The sequence below is a fragment of the Macrosteles quadrilineatus genome, unplaced genomic scaffold, assembly GCF_028750875.1.
Source record: "Macrosteles quadrilineatus isolate MER2022 unplaced genomic scaffold, UCM_ALF_1.0 Scaffold_5__1_contigs__length_97177068, whole genome shotgun sequence".
Classification (NCBI taxonomy): Eukaryota; Metazoa; Arthropoda; class Insecta; order Hemiptera; family Cicadellidae; genus Macrosteles; species Macrosteles quadrilineatus.
This window is the reverse complement of record NW_026542598.1, coordinates 53,797,339-53,816,086: the sequence shown is the minus strand read 5'-3', so window position 1 is coordinate 53,816,086 and position 18,748 is coordinate 53,797,339. Positions and strand designations below refer to the sequence as shown.

General features: G+C 34.7%; 3 protein-coding genes across 3 annotated transcripts in view; all 3 read right to left on the bottom strand.

The window, feature by feature from the left end:
• Positions 1-18,748, bottom strand: part of LOC128994401 (homologous-pairing protein 2 homolog) — a 33,768-nt gene that overhangs the window by 1,992 nt on the left and 13,028 nt on the right. The window lies entirely within an intron of this gene.
• Positions 1,397-13,199, bottom strand: LOC128995610 (transmembrane protein 14C-like). Its single transcript, XM_054420628.1, has 3 exons — positions 13,109-13,199; positions 9,936-10,113; positions 1,397-1,553 (listed from the first exon to the last, which is right to left on the bottom strand). The coding sequence occupies exons 1-3, from the start codon at positions 13,197-13,199 to the stop codon at positions 1,397-1,399; spliced, it is 426 nt and encodes a 141-aa protein (XP_054276603.1).
• On the bottom strand, positions 15,693-18,633 carry LOC128994402 (transmembrane protein 14C-like). The gene is made up of 3 exons (XM_054418951.1): positions 18,349-18,633; positions 17,117-17,306; positions 15,693-16,174 (listed from the first exon to the last, which is right to left on the bottom strand). The coding sequence occupies exons 1-3, from the start codon at positions 18,422-18,424 to the stop codon at positions 16,099-16,101; spliced, it is 342 nt and encodes a 113-aa protein (XP_054274926.1). The 5' UTR covers positions 18,425-18,633; the 3' UTR covers positions 15,693-16,098.

Sequence of the window (18,748 nt, the reverse complement as noted above, 5' to 3'; positions counted from 1 at the left end):
CATCCCATCTATATCAGCTGTTGCCAATTTTTATTAAAAAAGATCATCGTTGTGTGAGCAAGTCACAGGATGCCCCAGTGTCTAAAATTCTAGTTTATGCCTTATTTTTTGTTACTGACATAGATAATGGGTCATAATCCAGTTGCTGTAGCTCACAATAAGATTGTATCCATCAGTTTGACTTGGTAAAAGAGTTAATAGGGATTGGACAGAAATCAGTAATTTATAACAGCACAATCTATCAGTGGCTCAACTACGATGATTTTTATTTAAAAACTGGCAAATACTTTATCATGGGCATGGGGTGTCTAGTTGTATCAATAGTCAAAGCTATAGTCATGGTATGTTATCATAATTTTACTTTTTTATGTGTCCATCAACACCAGTGGCATTAAATATTTACATATGCATATAAACATAAATATTTACATATGCCATGTACCAAAGAGAAGAAATTAAAGCTGGTTAGATGAGTGGTTATAGTGCCTTAATACCTGTCTTGATTGGTACTAGCAAAGATTAAACATAACATGTGTAATCTTTGGTTCTATAGTTCGGCCGCTTAGAAAACGACCTGCGCGCTAATGCTAAACCAATGCTGGAGGAGGTCGCTTTCTAAGCGGCCAAACTATAGTAATCAATTACCAGTTTGATCCTGAGAAGTCAGTAGCTTATTAAAGGTTCCTTAGTGGGACCAGCTATTCCTGATCATTAAGATTTTAATACATGGTCCTGACATACATGGTACATAGATACAGAGCTCATCTTAGTCCAAAACAGCACTACACAAGACATCTTACTGCATTCAACACCTATTCATAATTTATATTTGCGTAAAAATACACCCAGTTGCATCCCTATCAGAACTTGTAATATTTACAACCTCTAAAGGTTTTTACTGCTATTTATTAACCCTCTAATATGGTTTATAGTTTGTGTATATGACTCCCTCACCTACAGACTCCTCAGATGGGGACGTATTAACGCCATAGCAGCCTGAATGAAAAACCACACATTATATGTTACGATTCAGTTAGCAACACTAAAATTCTAGACAGAAAAAAACAAAATCATCTGTTTTTCGAATAACTGTTTTAACTATCTGAAGTCCAAAAACAAGGAGGTCTGTCATTTGATAATTGAAGTGATATTAAAATAAAAACACAATTAATAATCAATTAAATTAATTTTCCTTATTTGTGTTTTGTTATACAAATATACATTAAATAAACACAATGGAACACTTCATTCTGTCAAAATAATGTTTTCTCGTTTTTAACTATGCGGATATATCTGCTACCCGTCTGCGGATGAGTAGAAAAGCAGCGAATATATCCGCCACCCCTCTTTGAAGATATGACCATGACAACGTTAGGCAATAAATAAAGAACAATATCTAAACAATAAATAAAGACAACGTAGTGTTGAGCGTGAAAGTCGAGGGGGGAGCATAGGAGAGGTGGGTGGTGTGCGGGAGAGGATAGGAGCGGAGAGATTTGGGAGTGCGGGGGAGAGGGCAGCCATGGAGAGCGCAGGAAAGTAGCACCTTGGTACTGCGAAACATCAGGTTACTGCTCAAGCACCTGCCAGTCTGTCTGAAGAGAAGGCAGATATATCCGCTTCCCGTCTGGAATATCTAAAACCATAAGCGGATATATCCGCCACCCGTCCTTTATCGACAAAGACTTAGGCGGATATATCTGTCACCCATCCGTGAAGGGTTAAAACATCAAGATTTTCTGATTTCTAGATTAATGTATATGAAATACACAAGCAGTATCTATATAAATTGCAATTGACTTGTTTTATTGTCACCGCTGCATAGGCAACTATTTATTGTTATTTTTGCTAATTCCACAAAATATTTCACATAACCTTAAAGTTATAGTTGTGTTGACTGTTAGTGTGCATTATAATTGTGGTGAATAGTGGTAATATGGTATATTGTGGTGATAAATAGCATTCGTACCAGGCCAAAATGGTTTTGTAGCTCTCAATCGTTCAGTAAAAATCTATCTTGAGCCGGTAAAACATAATTTTCGGCCCTAGGTACGAAATATACTATTACAGGCATTAACACGTTCGCTACTGAGCTTCGCATATGTGCGACGCCGCGGTCATTGCCACAGACCGAGGTATACATTTGAATCTTAGACATAGACCGGCTGTCACTTGGTTAACAGTACACACAAACCACAGGTGAAAACCTGTAAAACAGTGATCATTAACATAGTAATGTGCTACAACCGTGTTTGTAAATAATTTATTCTTGTTTTTTTGTATTTGTTATAACCTTTTGTCGTCGCATATTTGCGACGCCCGGTCTACAGCAAAGTCAATACCTAGTGAAAATTATCATAGTTTTCTTGAAATAGACCAAAAGTCGCATATATGCGACAGTTCATTTTTGTTTGTGTTTTGAGGTAAAAGTAAGTAAAAAAACACAGATAATTCTAGAAAAGTTTATAACTGAACAAATATAAAAGCTACAGAGGATAATGCAGCATAAATACTGCATACATACATACAGTGATGCAGAAAAGTAAAGACCAGTTTTTCCAACTATCATATGACGTCACCAATCATCATATCCACAGACCAAGCGACGCAGTTGTGCGTCAGACATCTCTGTAGACCACTGCAGGGAATTCAGTGCCTTCAAATAGACCGTTACAAAGATATAAGCATTTTAATAACATTAGAACCCCGACGCAAATATGCGTCGTCAATCTATTTTAATGTGACTTATATATGTGGCATATATGCGACGGCAGTCTATGAGTGGAAACCGGCCGTCGAATATGTGCGTTGCTGGTCCATGTGAATGAAAAATTTGTACTATTGCAGTAGCGAACGTGTTAATAAGTTTAACCATTAATAGGTTTAACACAAAACAAAGTATTAAATTTACACCAATACACTGAACAATGTTACACCAGAATATTGTCTTATCACCTGTTTCAACTAAGATTTCAAATTCCTTTATGCTTTGCCGATTACTTAAGTGCTCTATCTTGTGTTACCTACTGGTTACTTTTAGCTAAGTAAAAATACCTGTGTAATAATTAGGGTAGAGAGGAATATTGAAGAAAAGGCTTTGGTTCACTAACATTTATTTTTGTACAAAATTTGTAGCTTGGTTTAAACTTTAAAAGATATTCATCAGTGCTCGAACTAGAAACCGCACCACAAGGATAGAACTGTAACAGAGACAAATGGCTAAAAATGATTATATATTTCAGGTCCAAAAAAGGGTAAATTTTCATTTTACGAACAAGAATACATGATTAACTCAATTCACAGGTACAATCACAATTACACCAGCTGTTGTTACTAGGCCGGCCGCACACCTGATACAGCACGGCACGGCAAGGCGAGGCGAGACGTCTTTGCCTCGCCTTGCCGTGCCCGATGGAGATTTGAGATGCATACGGCATGGCACAACAAGGCGACTTGAGCACCCACATGGTCGATCCTATGGTTTCTTAAAGTGAGATACTGTGTGTTATGAGGTTGTTTGTACATTTTGTGACACTTTGTACTACACATTTTGTGAGAATGGATGCAGAAGGCGAAGAAGAGGCTGCTGCCATCGCTGCTATATGGTACCATTGACTGTTGTGTTTATATAGTCAATGATGGTACCTAATGAATGTAATGGATGATCTCCCTAACAGAGAATCGTTGGTGCATCCCATCAACCAAAAAAGGACATGAAACCATTCATTGCAGAACTAAGAGCATATCCGGAAAAAATTCATAATTACTAATCGTTGGAAGTGCACAGATTTCGACGACAGGGGCTGTCACTGCGCTGAACGTGGTGTCGATCCTCGCGCATGCGCACATTGTTTTGCCTCAAGCTTTTTGCCTGAAAGACGAAAATTGAAAAGGCAGAACAAAGCGCCGTACGGTGCTGTTTTGACTTGCCTTGCCGTGCCCGATGATGTGTGCGGCACCCCCATTTGAAATAATAGAAAACTAGTCGTATAAGGCGCCTTAAGGCAAAACGTCGCGCTGTGCCGCATCAGGTGTGCGCCCGGCCCTACAGTGTTGCCAAGAGTTGGAGAGTGAAGATTGTTTACATGTTACCTTTAAATGTTACCCTAACTGTAGATCTTGTTCTAAGTTTGCCTGAATAGAAAATAATTTCATTTCATAACATTAACTTAGGCCTAATTGCATTTCAAGATCTCAACGCAAGGTTTAAAAAAATTTTCAATCCAGGAAATTTGTTATAAGAGAGTTGTGTGAAAAACTAATCCAGCTCCTGTCGCATTCAAGCAAACTAGTTCAAATCTGAGACCCAAAACCACATTCATTACTTGTCTACTACTAATATAGTCGGTTCCCACTCTCAAGCGAGGAGGAAAATCGTACAAATGTTACGATCACCCGTTAAACCGTCGACCCCTTATTCAACTTGTCTGTGTCAAAACATATGACTTCATCAACCTGTCTGTAAAAACTGGCAATGGACTTGATAGAACAGATGATGCCTTAAACCACAGTAATCTAATCACAAAACATTGGCCGACGAGTGTTGATTTCCCTTTGTATTATTTTCAGCTAGTACTGATAACACTAATCATTACATAAGGGTGGGAACCTGCTAGAATTGTAGTGGATAACGTAAAGAACACGGTGTTGGTCTCAGCTTTGAACTATAGTAGCTCGCTATGAGAAGGCTATGCCACAAAATGGAAGCTGGAGGAGACCTTAACCAACAGACAAGCCTCAAATTTTTAAATGTTTTAAATTTCTGGATGATGCAAAATAACAATTCAGTTACAGCCTTTCAACATGTACATTATGGTTTATTTTCTTGAATTTTTAAGTCATACAAAAAACAATATTTTAATACAAATATTTTGGTTATAATTGTTTTACATCACTTGTTACTAAGGCGTAATACCTAATTAACTGTAGCGGACTAAGAATACAAAGTTGACATTTCAAAATTTGCATTGGCAAATTTGCTTGAAAAATCAAAACTGGGGAAGAGATAAACACAATCTTCGATGTGGATCACTTTATGAAAGTAATATAATATCCAACCCAACCACATTTCTAACATAGAGAGAGAGAGAGAGAGAGAGAGAGAGAGAGAGAAAATTCTTTATTTATTACACACTGTTTTGCAGCAATAAATACAAAAAAATAAAAATATCACATGGGTCACAATGACCTGTGCGTGATAGAGTCCTTAGCTGTCTGCTGTCAAAATAAAAGTTCTTCACACTTCACAATACACATAAAAAAAGAACTAACAATAACTTGGTAAAATAACAATATACAATTAATACTACAACAGTTATAAAATGACCTAAAAAACCATATGCAACGTGCAATCAATAACAAGGGGTGCACATTGTTTGCAATACATCCGACTAAAGCATAACTTTTTTCTTTCAAACCAAATTTTTTACTGAGGCGTGGATTCAGTCAAGTAAGAGTGCTGTGGAAGGTACAATAGATAGTCCAGTTATCAGATGGTTAGGTCTAAACGAGATATTCTGGGCTGATAAGCGACTCTGTATTGTCAAGGCCTATCTCCATCAGCCAATTAGCGATAACCCTCTTATATACACTCAGTGACACTCGCAGGTCCCTAATTTCTGGAGGAATATTACGCAACAAGCAATTAGCAATGTAAAAGGAATTTGTTAAATTGATTGATTTGAGAACTCTTGGGACCCGTAATCCTATCATCACTGAGTTTCTGGTATGATAGTTATGAACTACTGGCGAGGCTATAAGGTCTAAATGAATGTATGAATAAGCTAATAAATCTTTAACATATAGCTGCCTTATTGATAAAAACTGGGATTCTTTGAACAGATGATCAGTAGAATAACGTCTCGGTTTTCTTAACGCAGCTCTAATTATTGATTTTTGAATTACGAACAAAGGTTCAATTACTGATGAATAAGCCCCTCCCCAAGCTATTAAACCATACTGCAGATGAGATTGAACGTAGGCGTAATAAATTCTTTTAATTTCTTCATGTCGTAAAATTTGACCTAATTGGTAAAAACCATAAATCATTTTTCTAAGTTTTGTTTTTAAAAAATGTATATGACTTTTCCATTTCAATTTAGAATCCATTATAATGCCCAGGTATTTATACTGCGACACAGTTTCAATAATTTGGCAGTTGCAATCGCTGCCTGCGGTGCCACATGAGTGCAAGGTTAGTCTGAGTTCGGCGGGCGGCTCGCTAGCGGGACAAAGTGCGATAGGCAAACATTTTGTTTTACTGACATTCATTGTTAAAATGTTTTCTGAGAACCATCTTTTTAATATTTGTAATTCTGATGATGCAATATTAAAAACCTCTTCCCAAGTACGTGCCCTAAAGATTACCGCTGTGTCATCTGAAATCTTTTGAAATTAAAAATTTCAAAAGTTATCCCTATTTTTAAAAAAGGTGACCGTAAAGATATAACTTGTTATAGACCTGTTTCATTGCTATCATCCTTTTCAAAAATATTTGAAAAGATAGTATACAATCAGTTAGTAAACTTTTTAGAATCGAATAATTTGTTAGATAAAGAGCAGCATGGTTTTCGGCAAGGGAAGTCCACAATAACTGCTGCAGTTGAATTTATTGAAAACATAATTGATGCAGTTGATAAGGGTGAAAGGGTGGTGGGTATTTTCCTTGACCTCTCCCGTGCTTTTGACAGTGTGTCACACCCTGTTTTAATTGAAAGATTAAAATCACTGGGTATTCAAGGAAAAGAGTGTGCTTGGTTTTCCTCTTATTTATGTAATAGGCATCAGTTTGTTGAAATGAAATATCTAGATTATGGTAATTATTGTAATTATTTAAGAAGCTATGTCTGTGATGCTCAGGTTATTAAGTATGAGTACCTCAGGGATCCATCCTGGGTCCATTACTTTTTTTGTGTTACCTGGATGGTCTGCCTAAGAGTACCAGCTTCAGTTCGATGTCACTATATGCAGATGATGCTAATTTAATTGTCAAAGGAAATTCCAGTTCTGATATTGAGCTCTCAGCCAATTTGGACTTAATGAGTATTCAAAATTTTTTAAATCAAAATAACCTTCTATTAAATACAAGCAAACCAATGATAGTAAGTTTCTCCACAAAACAAAATAAAATAGCTCTGGATCCAAAAATCAAAGTTGGCAATAACATAATAAATAAAGCAAATCAGACAAAATTTTTAGGACTTTTCATTGACCGACATCTATCTTGGAATGATCATGTTGATAGTGTAGTGAAAAAGATGTCATTAGGAATATATGCACTGTGGCAAATGTCAAAAATATCTGACCTTACAGTGCTGAAAACAATATATTATTCTTTAATACACTCTCATCTGGCATACGGAATTTGTATATATGGAGCTACCTCAATATATAATTTGGACAAAATTCTGATAAAACAAAAAAAAGCAATACGAATCATGTTAGGTTTAAAAAGCACAGAGAGTGTCGAAAACTTATTTAAAGATCTTAAAATTTTGACAGTTTACAGTCTTTATGTCTTAGAAACAATAAAGTATGTCAAAGAACATGAAAGTGATATATTTTTTGAATCCAAGCATCATTATGATACCCGAAATAAAATTATTTTTGAAAAACATAATCTGCATTTTTATAAAAACAAAACTAAATATATGGGCACCAAATTTTTTACTCAGTTGCCAAATTTAATTAGAAATGAGCAAAATTGCAATAAATTTAAAAAATTGCTGAAAGAATATCTTGTTAATAAAGCTCTCTATTCTTTTTCGGAGTTTCCTTAAGTGAGGGCTCCACTACTGGTTGCCTGGGTTTTATATATAGTTTTAAATATATTGTATTTTAGCTATATAGCATGAAAGTATGGGATTTTTAGTTATATGTGACTCTATTCTGATGCTGCAATGTATTCATACGAATAAAGTTTATTTTGACTTTGACTTTGATCTGCAAACAAAAATATTTTTCCAGAAATATCAATTTTATCTATGTTATTTATGTAAATTAAAAATAGTAAAGGCCCTATTGTAGAACCTTGAATAATTCCAAAATCTACATTTATTTGATCACTAATTACGTTATTAATGGATACTACTTGAGTTCATCACATAATAGTGATAGTAGGCCTAACGCAGATTTACAAACTAAATAATTAATTGGTGTAAATACCTGCATTTATATGATCAACGTGTTGCTAAATTGCAACCGGTTTCGACTCACAAAGGAGTCATCGTCAGGCTAGTACCGATGCCTTCTTGCTTCATTTGAAGGTCGTCAATTCATAATAAATAAATACATTTAACACGCACACGTACATAAAAACGAACATTTAGGGTTAAAAAAGAGGAGTAATACTACTGTAGAATGGTAACGGGACACGACGTGATCGGGCGGGGGTTAACACATAATGTCTAGACATAAGGTTATGCCTAGACATTATGTGTTAAATGAATTTATTTATTACCGTATGAATTGACAACCATCGAATGAAGCAAGAAGACATCAGTACTGGCCCAACGATGACTCCTTTGCGAGTTGAAACTGGTTTGCAATTTAGCAACACATTGATCACATAAATGCAGGTATTTACACTAATTATTTCGTATTTAAATGTTATCAGGAGGCTAAAATTCAATATAATGAAGACTAGTGTACCTGTTGCTCGAATTCGAGCAATTGCGAAGCATTACAGGCGACTCAAAGATTATGGAAATACTCACGAACTACACAACAGTTAGATATAATCAATATCTTTTGTAAATATCTTATCTTTTTTCAAAAAGCTTATCTTGTTTTTTAGTGTTTTCTAAAAATTGTTCCCTCTCATAGCCGCATTAGGTTGTCTATGACAACGATTATAAATGAAAAAAAAAATTATTTCTATTTTTTCTTCTTGGTTGTGTTCTATGACTTTTTCTATGTTTACATTGTTTGCAAATTGATTATTTTGATGATTGCTCAAGAAATGTAGAACAGTGTTCATTCAGTTTTATTTTTAGCCTATATCAAATTGGCCAGGATTTCTCGCTCTTTTCCATTGTAATAATTACACCAACCCAAGTTTCGTCTACAGATGCAATATTAAACAAATATCACCTACGTACAATCACCAAGAAGTGGTAAAAAAGGCAGAAACCAACCCATACAATAGATATAAGTTAACTCCAAAAGGAATAATTTTAAGAGTTACTGTGATATTAGGATTTTCCACTGATTTGGTAATAGAACATTATATTGCAAAACATGAATCGATGCAGAAGAAAATCCAATTTAAAATCAGAAAAACCCATTGCAAATAGGCTACTGTACTTCATTTTGACAAATTCAATAAATCACAATTTAAATATTAACAGCTGTTTCATTAAAAAGTATTATGCATATGGTCGTAATGTAAACAAATCTGAAGCGGCAACTTTAAAGGCTTCTGGGGCAGAGCCCCAAGGGAATTTACCTCGTTCCTCTTTTGATGGCTCATCTACAGACCAAGACCTTTCTTTAGATACCCCTACAAAGTTTCTACGCCCAGCCGTTCTCTCAAATTAGCTATGACAAAAACCCCGTTTTCCTCCATAAGAATAACATGGGATAGGAATTTAAAGGCCACTGGGGCAGAGCCCCAAGGGAATTCACCATGTTTCTCTTTTGATGGCTCATCTACAGACCAAGACCTTTCTTTAGACACCTCTACCGAGTTTCTACACCCAGCCGTTCTCTCAAAATAGCTATGACAAAGAAAAACTGTTTCAAATTAATATATAGATTACAAAATTTAATACAGTAAAGCAGTTGACAAAATACACTCCATCGGAGAATGAGAGCACAAAAATGGTTTGATAAAAATCAAAACCACTACTAAGCTCAATAATATTTAGCAAATTGGCATGAATAATTCCACCATATTTACATGTAGTATACTAGATGAAGATATATCACTCCAGTACCTGAACAATGTGATATATCCAGCAGGATACATTTTACTGGAGCGCATGAAGCGTTTGCCCATAGCCCCCGCCAAGGCATAATTAGTGAGTAGAGGGGTCAGCCAGTGGCGGGGGTTGTGTGCCGCCTGGTACACCCCCACCCCCAACAATCCACTGAACTGAAGAGATGGGACGCTACCTAATATACAAAAAGAGTGATGTACTATAAGTAGGTAAAAATTACCTGTGTCATAACAACGTCAAGTTTGTCTAAGGCTAAGCAGGCGTATGTTTAAGGGTGATTCAACAGTTTTATCAGTTAATAAATGTATTTAAACTCTATTGCTGGGTTGTAATCAATCTCAAACAATTGACTTTGAATACAACAATAATACATTTTGCACCCTATGATAAATCTGTAGCCTGTTTTTTATGTGTGTTTCATAATGGTGAGATTGAGTGTTGGTGTCAGTGAAATATTTTTATCTCTTGTAATAATGAAATTTAGGGTCAATTTTATGCTTGTCGCCCTATTTTTTTTATTACAAAACCAGAATACGAGCTTGTGTCTACAATTAGATTGCTTTATCTGGTTGAAATAGTTCTAAAATAGTAAGAAACAAATTTTAAACAAAAATATGCCATCTAACTGTACATGAACCAGATAGAACTAACAATATGAACATGCTTCCTAGGACCTGACATTCTTATAGATCATAAAATAAAGGTTCTAAAGCTTTAAGGTTAGTTCTAAAAGTTTGGGTGGTTTATATATAGCATATATATTTTTGTTTACTATTTGTTTCTTCTTTTTTTGTCCACTTTAAAAACTACTGCTTGTCCTCTGGCAGTATAAATTAGTTGAGCGTAAAGTAGAAAATCTTTTCTAAAAGAAGAGAGAAAAATTTAGTCATCATCAGTAGACCCAAATCTAATGGGAGCGTTTCACAAACTCCAAATTTCACAAACTCCAACGCTTAAAATATTAAATAAACAGAGCGGTTCATAACCTCCAAATTTCATAAGCTCCAAATCTATAACATTCAAATAATCACTGTTTCACAATGTCCAAGTTTCACAAACTCCAACGTTTAAATATTAAATAAACAGAGCGGTTCATAATGTCCAAATTTCATAACCTCCAACGGTACAGTCTGGGCCAGAAGTCTCTCTAGTGGTTGCCACAGTCAGATAGCAGGCACCGTTCGCCAGCGCTCAACTACTGATTATACGTACATTTTAACTCAGATGTGTGACTCAAATATGTGTTAGCACACAATGTGCAAATCAATCTCTTAAGAAAGCAATTACGGAGCAACAAAGATACTTCGTGTTGCGCCGCTACAACAGTAGAACGTGTAGCGCCTACATACCGAACCACGGCAACCTCTGCAGCGACTTCTGGCAGAGACTGTATCGTTGGAGCTTATGAAACTTGGAGGTTATGAACCGCTCTGTTTATTTGATTTAAACGTTGGAGTTTGTGAAATTTGGACATTGTGAATCGGCGATTACTTGAAAGTTATAGTTTTGGAGTTTATGAAATTTGGAGGTTATGAAACGCACTGTTTATTTAATATTTTAGACGTTGGAGATTGTGAAATTTGGACATTATGAACCTCACCCAATCTAATCAGCATGAAACCCACAACCAAACGTTCATTTGAAATTTTGATTTATTCTTGTCATTTCCCCATTAAAAAGTAAAAATTATATTTTAAAAACAGCTCTAACAATTTTGATTAAAATTTATTTATCTCAGCTCCGGCTGTACTTACTTGTTTGTTATTCGTTTAATTTATTACCTTATTAAAATCAGGTGTAATTATTTTATTTGTTTGTATTACGGTACTGTATTGTTTTGTTCATTTCAGCTTAACTTAACCAATCAATAGTTTTATTAATACTTATGAAGTCAAACGGGGTGAAGCAAGGCCCCACTAGAAAAACAGGCCATGCTGCAGGATCCATGACGTCACATTAGTGGATAGATTTGTTGATAAATTCACTGCCATATCACATATGTTCTAGGTAAATAAGCTGTTTGTCAGATTTTAACGGTAAGATTTTAGCGTTGCACTGCTCGGGCTGCAGCATGGCCTGTTTTTCTAGTGGGGCCTTGGGTGAAACCCATGGGTAACAACTAGTTGTAGTTAAATTAAAATTGTTAAATCTGTATTGTTAGTACCCCTATTAAAGTTTATTCCTGGGTTAACAGGTGTTAATAAAAATAGTTATGTTATTAAATAATTCAGTGGGTGGTAAAATAGTAAATTTCATAACAAGAGTAGAAAGTGGGTCATTACATATGCGAGACCATATATTAGAAGTTCAAGATTTATCGAGCACTTTAAATGTGGTCGAGAATATGTAAAGACTATACTTTCACTCGTGTTTTGAACGTTAATTTTTTTAGTACACTACAAAACAAATTATTTTCTTAATTAAAACAGACATTGGATATTTCTTTATTGTAGTTAGTAGGTTAGTAACTCATAGCATTTTTTTTAAAGCCTTCAATTTAAAGTTAAATTTTATGTTGATTGTACAGTTTTAGATTTTGCAAATTGAATCAGTTTATGAAACAACAACAAATCGTTGTTTGTTTACGTCGGCCAAATCCAAAAAAGATAGTTAACTTCACTTTTCCATTGTTAACATTTTAATTTCACACTAGTGGCAGTGAAAAAAAAAACAAAACGTGGCTGTTGTTTGATTTATTAATTATTACAGACAATCTAAACTTTGTGTAAAACAAAAACGCTTTCAAGGTTCCACTTCATTAGTTCTCAAAATATCAAGACCTTCGGTTTTAGTTAAATGAAACTTAAGTTTCTAAGGTTTACTTTTGTGTGTCCAAATAAACGAATATTTTCCAATGCCACAAGAGCCCTGAGTAGTGGCAAGTAGAGTTATCAATGTAAATGTTGATGGATACAAATTAATGCAGCATTTATAGATACTTTTGGCAAAATTTTACATTTTTCAAAGTAGGCTACATGCTGTGCTGGACATACCAGAGTTTCAATTATCTCAGTAAAACCAATATTAAACACAAGTCTACAGAGTGCTACATATTTAAATCAAAATATTAAGGTTATACTCTGCTTAAATAGGTACAAAAAAGATTTTTTTAGGAAAAATATGAATCTATGATTATTAATGAACCAACTCAATTACTCGGTTTCACTTACTTGCCTTTACATATCCCAAAGCACCTTCAACAAACACAAAAGCTGCATACCCAATACTGAGATAATCTAATTTGTATGTAGCCTCAGTCATGGCTACTCAAACTTTTATCTACAAACTTAACTATCATACAGACTGTAAGTTACTATCTAATGCAACAATACAGCAGATTCAATTCACTGATACAACATCAAACGGTAAAGTTATTTATTTCTTATCACGGTTTTGTTATTTCTAATCCCGATAGGTTTTTCATTTATTAAAAACTTGTTTACATAAAAGATTAAAGTAGGAATAAGTTTTAATATTTGATTACCATGAGTTTTGACCAATTTAAAATTAAAATTTATTATCAATAAAGACATATAGTCCAGTCAATGAATGATCCAAAAGTAGGTGTACAGTGCGTGAGCAGGTAACTAAGCGATTCCTTCAGAAACTTGTTCAGGGGGCTTAGGGTGTTAACATACCAAAAGTCCTGACTCCTAGGTGGTGAGCCAGTGGGTGGAGGGGGGGAAAAAGGTACGCATTTTGGGTTTTTTGATTATATCTCGAAAACTATCAACTTTTTGTATACTATAGTAAATTATAAAATTGAAGAAGATTAAATTTTCTACAAGAAAAGTATATAATGTGTTTATTTTGGTTCAACAGATTACGAGTTATAACTTATTTAATTGATATCTTATTAAAATACTCCTTCCATAAGAAATACATGTAAATTAGTATGCGAAATGGGGCGAATCCTATCCGCCCAAAGGAAATATAACTGATATTCTGGAAACCTTGACAAAATTTCCAGTAATTTGACACTTAAATCATGAAATTTTGTCAAAAATTAAAGCGAGGGTGAGCGTTTAAAAATGGGATGATTTAAGGTTTTTTTATATTTCCAATAAAAAAACACCAAAACTCGACATTTTGTTACCTCGCCCTCGCCTTAATTTTGGATCAATTTTAATGATTAAAGTGTCAAATTACTGGAAATTTTGTCAAGATTTCCAGAATATCAGTTATATTTCCTTTGGGCGGATAGGATTCGCCCCATTTCGCATACTAATTTACATGTATTTCTTATGGAAGGAGATTTTAATAAGATATCAATTAAATAAGTTATAACTCGTAATCTGTTGAACCAAAATAAACACATTATATACTTTTCTTGTAGAAAATGTAATCTTCTTCAATTTTATAATTTACTATAGTATACAAAAAGTTGATAGTTTTCGAGATATAATCAAAAAACCCCAAAATGCGTACCTTTTTCCCCCCCTCCACCCCCTGGCTCACCACCTAGGAGTCAGGACTTTTGGTATGTTAACACCCTAAGCCCCCTGAACAAGTTTCTGAAGGAATCGCTTAGTTACCTGCTCACGCACTCTACACCTCATTCCTTGACTGGACTAATATGTCTGAGCCAATTGCATTGAGGACTAAGCAAAATAACATTTAACTCAGAAGATAATTTGGTGATTTTTTATTTATTATAGTATCGTTTTGCTCAAATATATATTTAAAAAGTCAGTTGGCAAATGGATAAAAGATAACATATACATGAACTATCTAGTACAAAAGAACTTGCAGAAAGAATGAAAAAAAAAGTCACAATACAGTAATAAGAATCATTTTAAAGAAGGCAAAGGCCGTGATCGCAGCAAAATAAAAATAAAAAATTTGGAGGTACATCATCTCCCGCCGTCACGAAAAATCATCACTATATTTCACGATAACAACAAAATCTTGCACACCTTTTGCGGTCTTGCAGAAATCATCATCGTCTCCCATGGTCATGGAGACATCATCATTGACTTCCGTAATTGCAGAAAAATCTTGAATATCCTCAGCGGTCTTGTAGACATCATCGTCATCTCCCGGGGTCACGGAATTGTCATCCCTTTTCCCGAGATTGCGGCTCAATCTTGAATATCTTTCGCGATCTTGTAGAATCATCGTTTCCCATGGTCACGGAAAATCATAGTTGTTGTAATACTTGTAATCATAATCACGGGGAAAATTTGATTTTTTCATCACAAAATTATCGCAGACCCGTTATGAGGATTGTAATAATAAGAGCTCAGGTCGTCTCAGCCTATTTTCAATAAAATATCCCAAATCATTGTGTAAAAATCCCCAATTCAAATTGTTGATTATCCAAATGTGTTACGGTCCAAATTGATTCTGATTATTGGAGTTCTACTGTAATCACACTGAAGGTTGATAGCAAACAAGTAAAAATTTATTTCTCAAAGCATACAAGATACTTTAACTGATAGTGACAATACCTACACAAAATAATTGTACATATTACTAGTATAAAATTCCAAATATTGCAATTGATTACAAACATAATAAAAACAGTAATGGCTACTTCCCACAGGGAAATTCGCTGAAATATCTACCGTATCAATGGAACCGTGAAATAGAGTTTTGAGTTAAGAGTTTCATCACTCTCAGACTATTTGCATTATGAAGGTATGGCCCGAGGGGGAAGTTTGTGTGGACAGGCGGGCAGTGTGGGGTCACTCATGACATGTTTTACCTTTTTGTAAGAGACTCTTAACAGGAAGTAGCATTTGAAAGACTGCAGATAGTACAAATTGTTTTATTTATCTTTATAAAAAAATGAATACATTAGAACAATACAAATGTTGGCAGACTATATTGCAATAAAGCTCAATTCATAAACTCATACAACAAAAAATATAAATTCAGATTTAAATTAACATGTGAAGGGTGTACAAATACTGGTTAACAGTGTTTGCTACATTATCGACTACTCAACATTATCAATAAACTACATAAACAATGATAATTTGCAACACTCAGTATTTCATACAACTTAGGTGTTTAAAGTCTCCTTCACTTCATTAATATGAAAACAAGTTTATAGCAGGCAGAGGATTCTCAGTCTTATACCATTACCCACTTTTATTTCTTTGCTGAATTGCATTTACTGAGAGACCAGACAAACCTTGGACTTGAGTGTAGTAATTTACTTGTCTCGTGTGAAATTGTCCATGGCGTTAAGGCCCAGAGCCCTGACTCCAAGTCGGCAAATCATCATTACACTGAAAACATGAATTAAATCAGAACATTTGACTAGTTTTTCTTTAGAGCCTATTTAATTGATATAATGTTGATTTTAATTGTTTGACAAAATAATTTAAACAGGCTTAGAGTAACGAAATTTGAAATGAAAAGAAAAATCAATTATTTAGATAGGCAAATTTGGTGCACAACTTATTTATAATGAAACAACCTTTTACAGAAAAAAACTTAAATAATGTACAGTAGACTTTCTCTTATCCCCACATCTTTTAACCGTGATTACACTCGACGGAAATGACATATCTTTAACTAAATTGGCAGGAAGTGGGCGGTATTGAAACAACTTTTCTCAAGGGAAAGATTTGAGACCAGTGATCATGTGTCTGAATAAAATCACAGTCAATGATACACTGATATCCCAAATTTAAGTAAAATAAGCTATTTGGGATGACTGTTTAAATTGAAACCCCTCTATCTGGACTAGCCTCGGTACCGAGTAGTCCAGATTAAAGGGAGTCTACTGTATTCTGATTTTTTTACAAAGCAGTAAACTGCTGCAAGTATTGTTAACTATGCAAATATCGGTGTAATTTACAGTGATAAAATCTAAACTTAGCTTTTGTTTTCACAGACAGTAGATGTATGTTTAGTAATCTATACTATTATAAAATTGTATTCTATAAACTGCTGTCAAATGTCTGAATAAATTAACAAAAATCAACTCTTTCCATTCAGGATTATTTCATTAAATGATGATACATTCTAATGAGCTACCAAGTAGCCTAAGCATATAAGTTCATTGTGTTGTACTTGAGAAATAGGTACAGTGTGAAATTTTAAATACCGGTATTACATCCTGGCATTCTTGGATCACTGATAGTTATTTTAGTCATTTATCGAGACAAAAAAGTTCATTTAAATGATACGTGGATTTATTTATATGTTTTGTAACGAATACATACCTAAGAACTGTGATAAGTCCTGCAGGCATAAACCTTCCAGAGTTGTAGAACCTAGCACCCATCACTCCACCAAGCACCGTGCTGGTACCTAATAGAGTATAGTAGTTGTTGGGGTTTTGGGATGTCTGGTAAGCTCCAAAACCTAAGACACTTCCAAACAACAAGCCAGCTCCCAGTGACGGTATACTCCCTAGGAGGAAAGAAATAACGCTTAAGTTTGACATCAAGTATATAGTTGGATAACATACCTATTTTAAATCTGAAAATAATTAGCATTTTTAGAGACATGTGCATGTTATATACTGTATGTTGATAAACTCTTTGTACAGTAGTGTTTAAAAAAAATAATAGGACAGCAATCCATCATGTTGCTAATTTCATTCAATTTAGGCTACTATCAACCATTGTATTGTACTAGTTGTAAGTAAGTCTAGATCATAAGTTTGTACCTACCAATATCAAAATGGAGCTGTACGTTGAAATGTAAAATAAAAGCAACTAACTTAAAATTAATAAATAAAAGTTGTAATGGTTTAATTGGTTGTGTTAATGGCCTTGTGGTTAGGGTCTCAAACTTTGGTGCAAGAGGGTGAATTTGAGTCCCAGGTAGGCCTACACCACAATTTGAGGGGGATGGACAGCTTTTCCTGTATTAAAGTTTTTAACATTAAAAAAATTGGGAAAAAAACACTGGTTGACTTATATGTCTTTCAGCAATGGTGTATTAAGGGGGTTTCCCGAAGTGATCCACTAATGTAAGTCTAGACCTAAAAATAGGGTACTCTTCGGTCATACCGACCTCACCAGGTTTTAGCGAATTTCCCTATAGGGAAGTAGCTATTACTGTAGGTCTCATGGTAAGACCTAAGCCCGGGACCGATTTACTTTTTCATTTTTATGTCCCCAGAGGCCAAAAACACCATTATTGTTCAAATGTTTGTATACATCTGTTTGTATAATGTTAGCCTATATATAACTTACCTACATAGGCTATTATATACAAATTTGAAGAATGGTGTTTTTGGCCTCTGGGTGATTCAAAATGAAAAAGTAAATCGGTCCTGGGCCAGGTCTTGTTTAATAGCTACTGTACTTCCCTATAGGCCTAGGGAAAGCCGTTAAAATGCATAACTTGCATTTGAATGTTTGGTAGCTTATGAGTTATGACCTACCTAATCTGGAGTGATCGGTGATACAAAGAGTACCAAAAATAGTAGGGTATGCAAAGTTACCTGCTTTGACATATCCTATGATTCCACCGGCAGCAACTGAAGCGGCGTATGCAAAACTTATGTAATCAATGGCCATTATAACTTGAAGGCTTGCAATTTGTTTCACCTCAAAAGAAAAAAGAGGGTTTCAAAACTGCCTTGTCAGCACAGCCAAACTAGACAAGAAGTTTTCTCTTTCATTCAACTCAAACTTTTCCAAGGTTAGAGCTGAATACTTAATTGCAGTGGTTCACTATATTGTTTTGTTAGTTTGGTTAGGGTTAGAAACAGAACAGAAGTACAAGTAACAAAGCGAAAAAAGGCAGACGAAATAATTTGACAGCACGCACGGTCACGGTCATTGGCAGCAGTCAGCAGTCTAGTCTGAGTTCTGTCTGAGTCACTCCACTACATTTTCAGC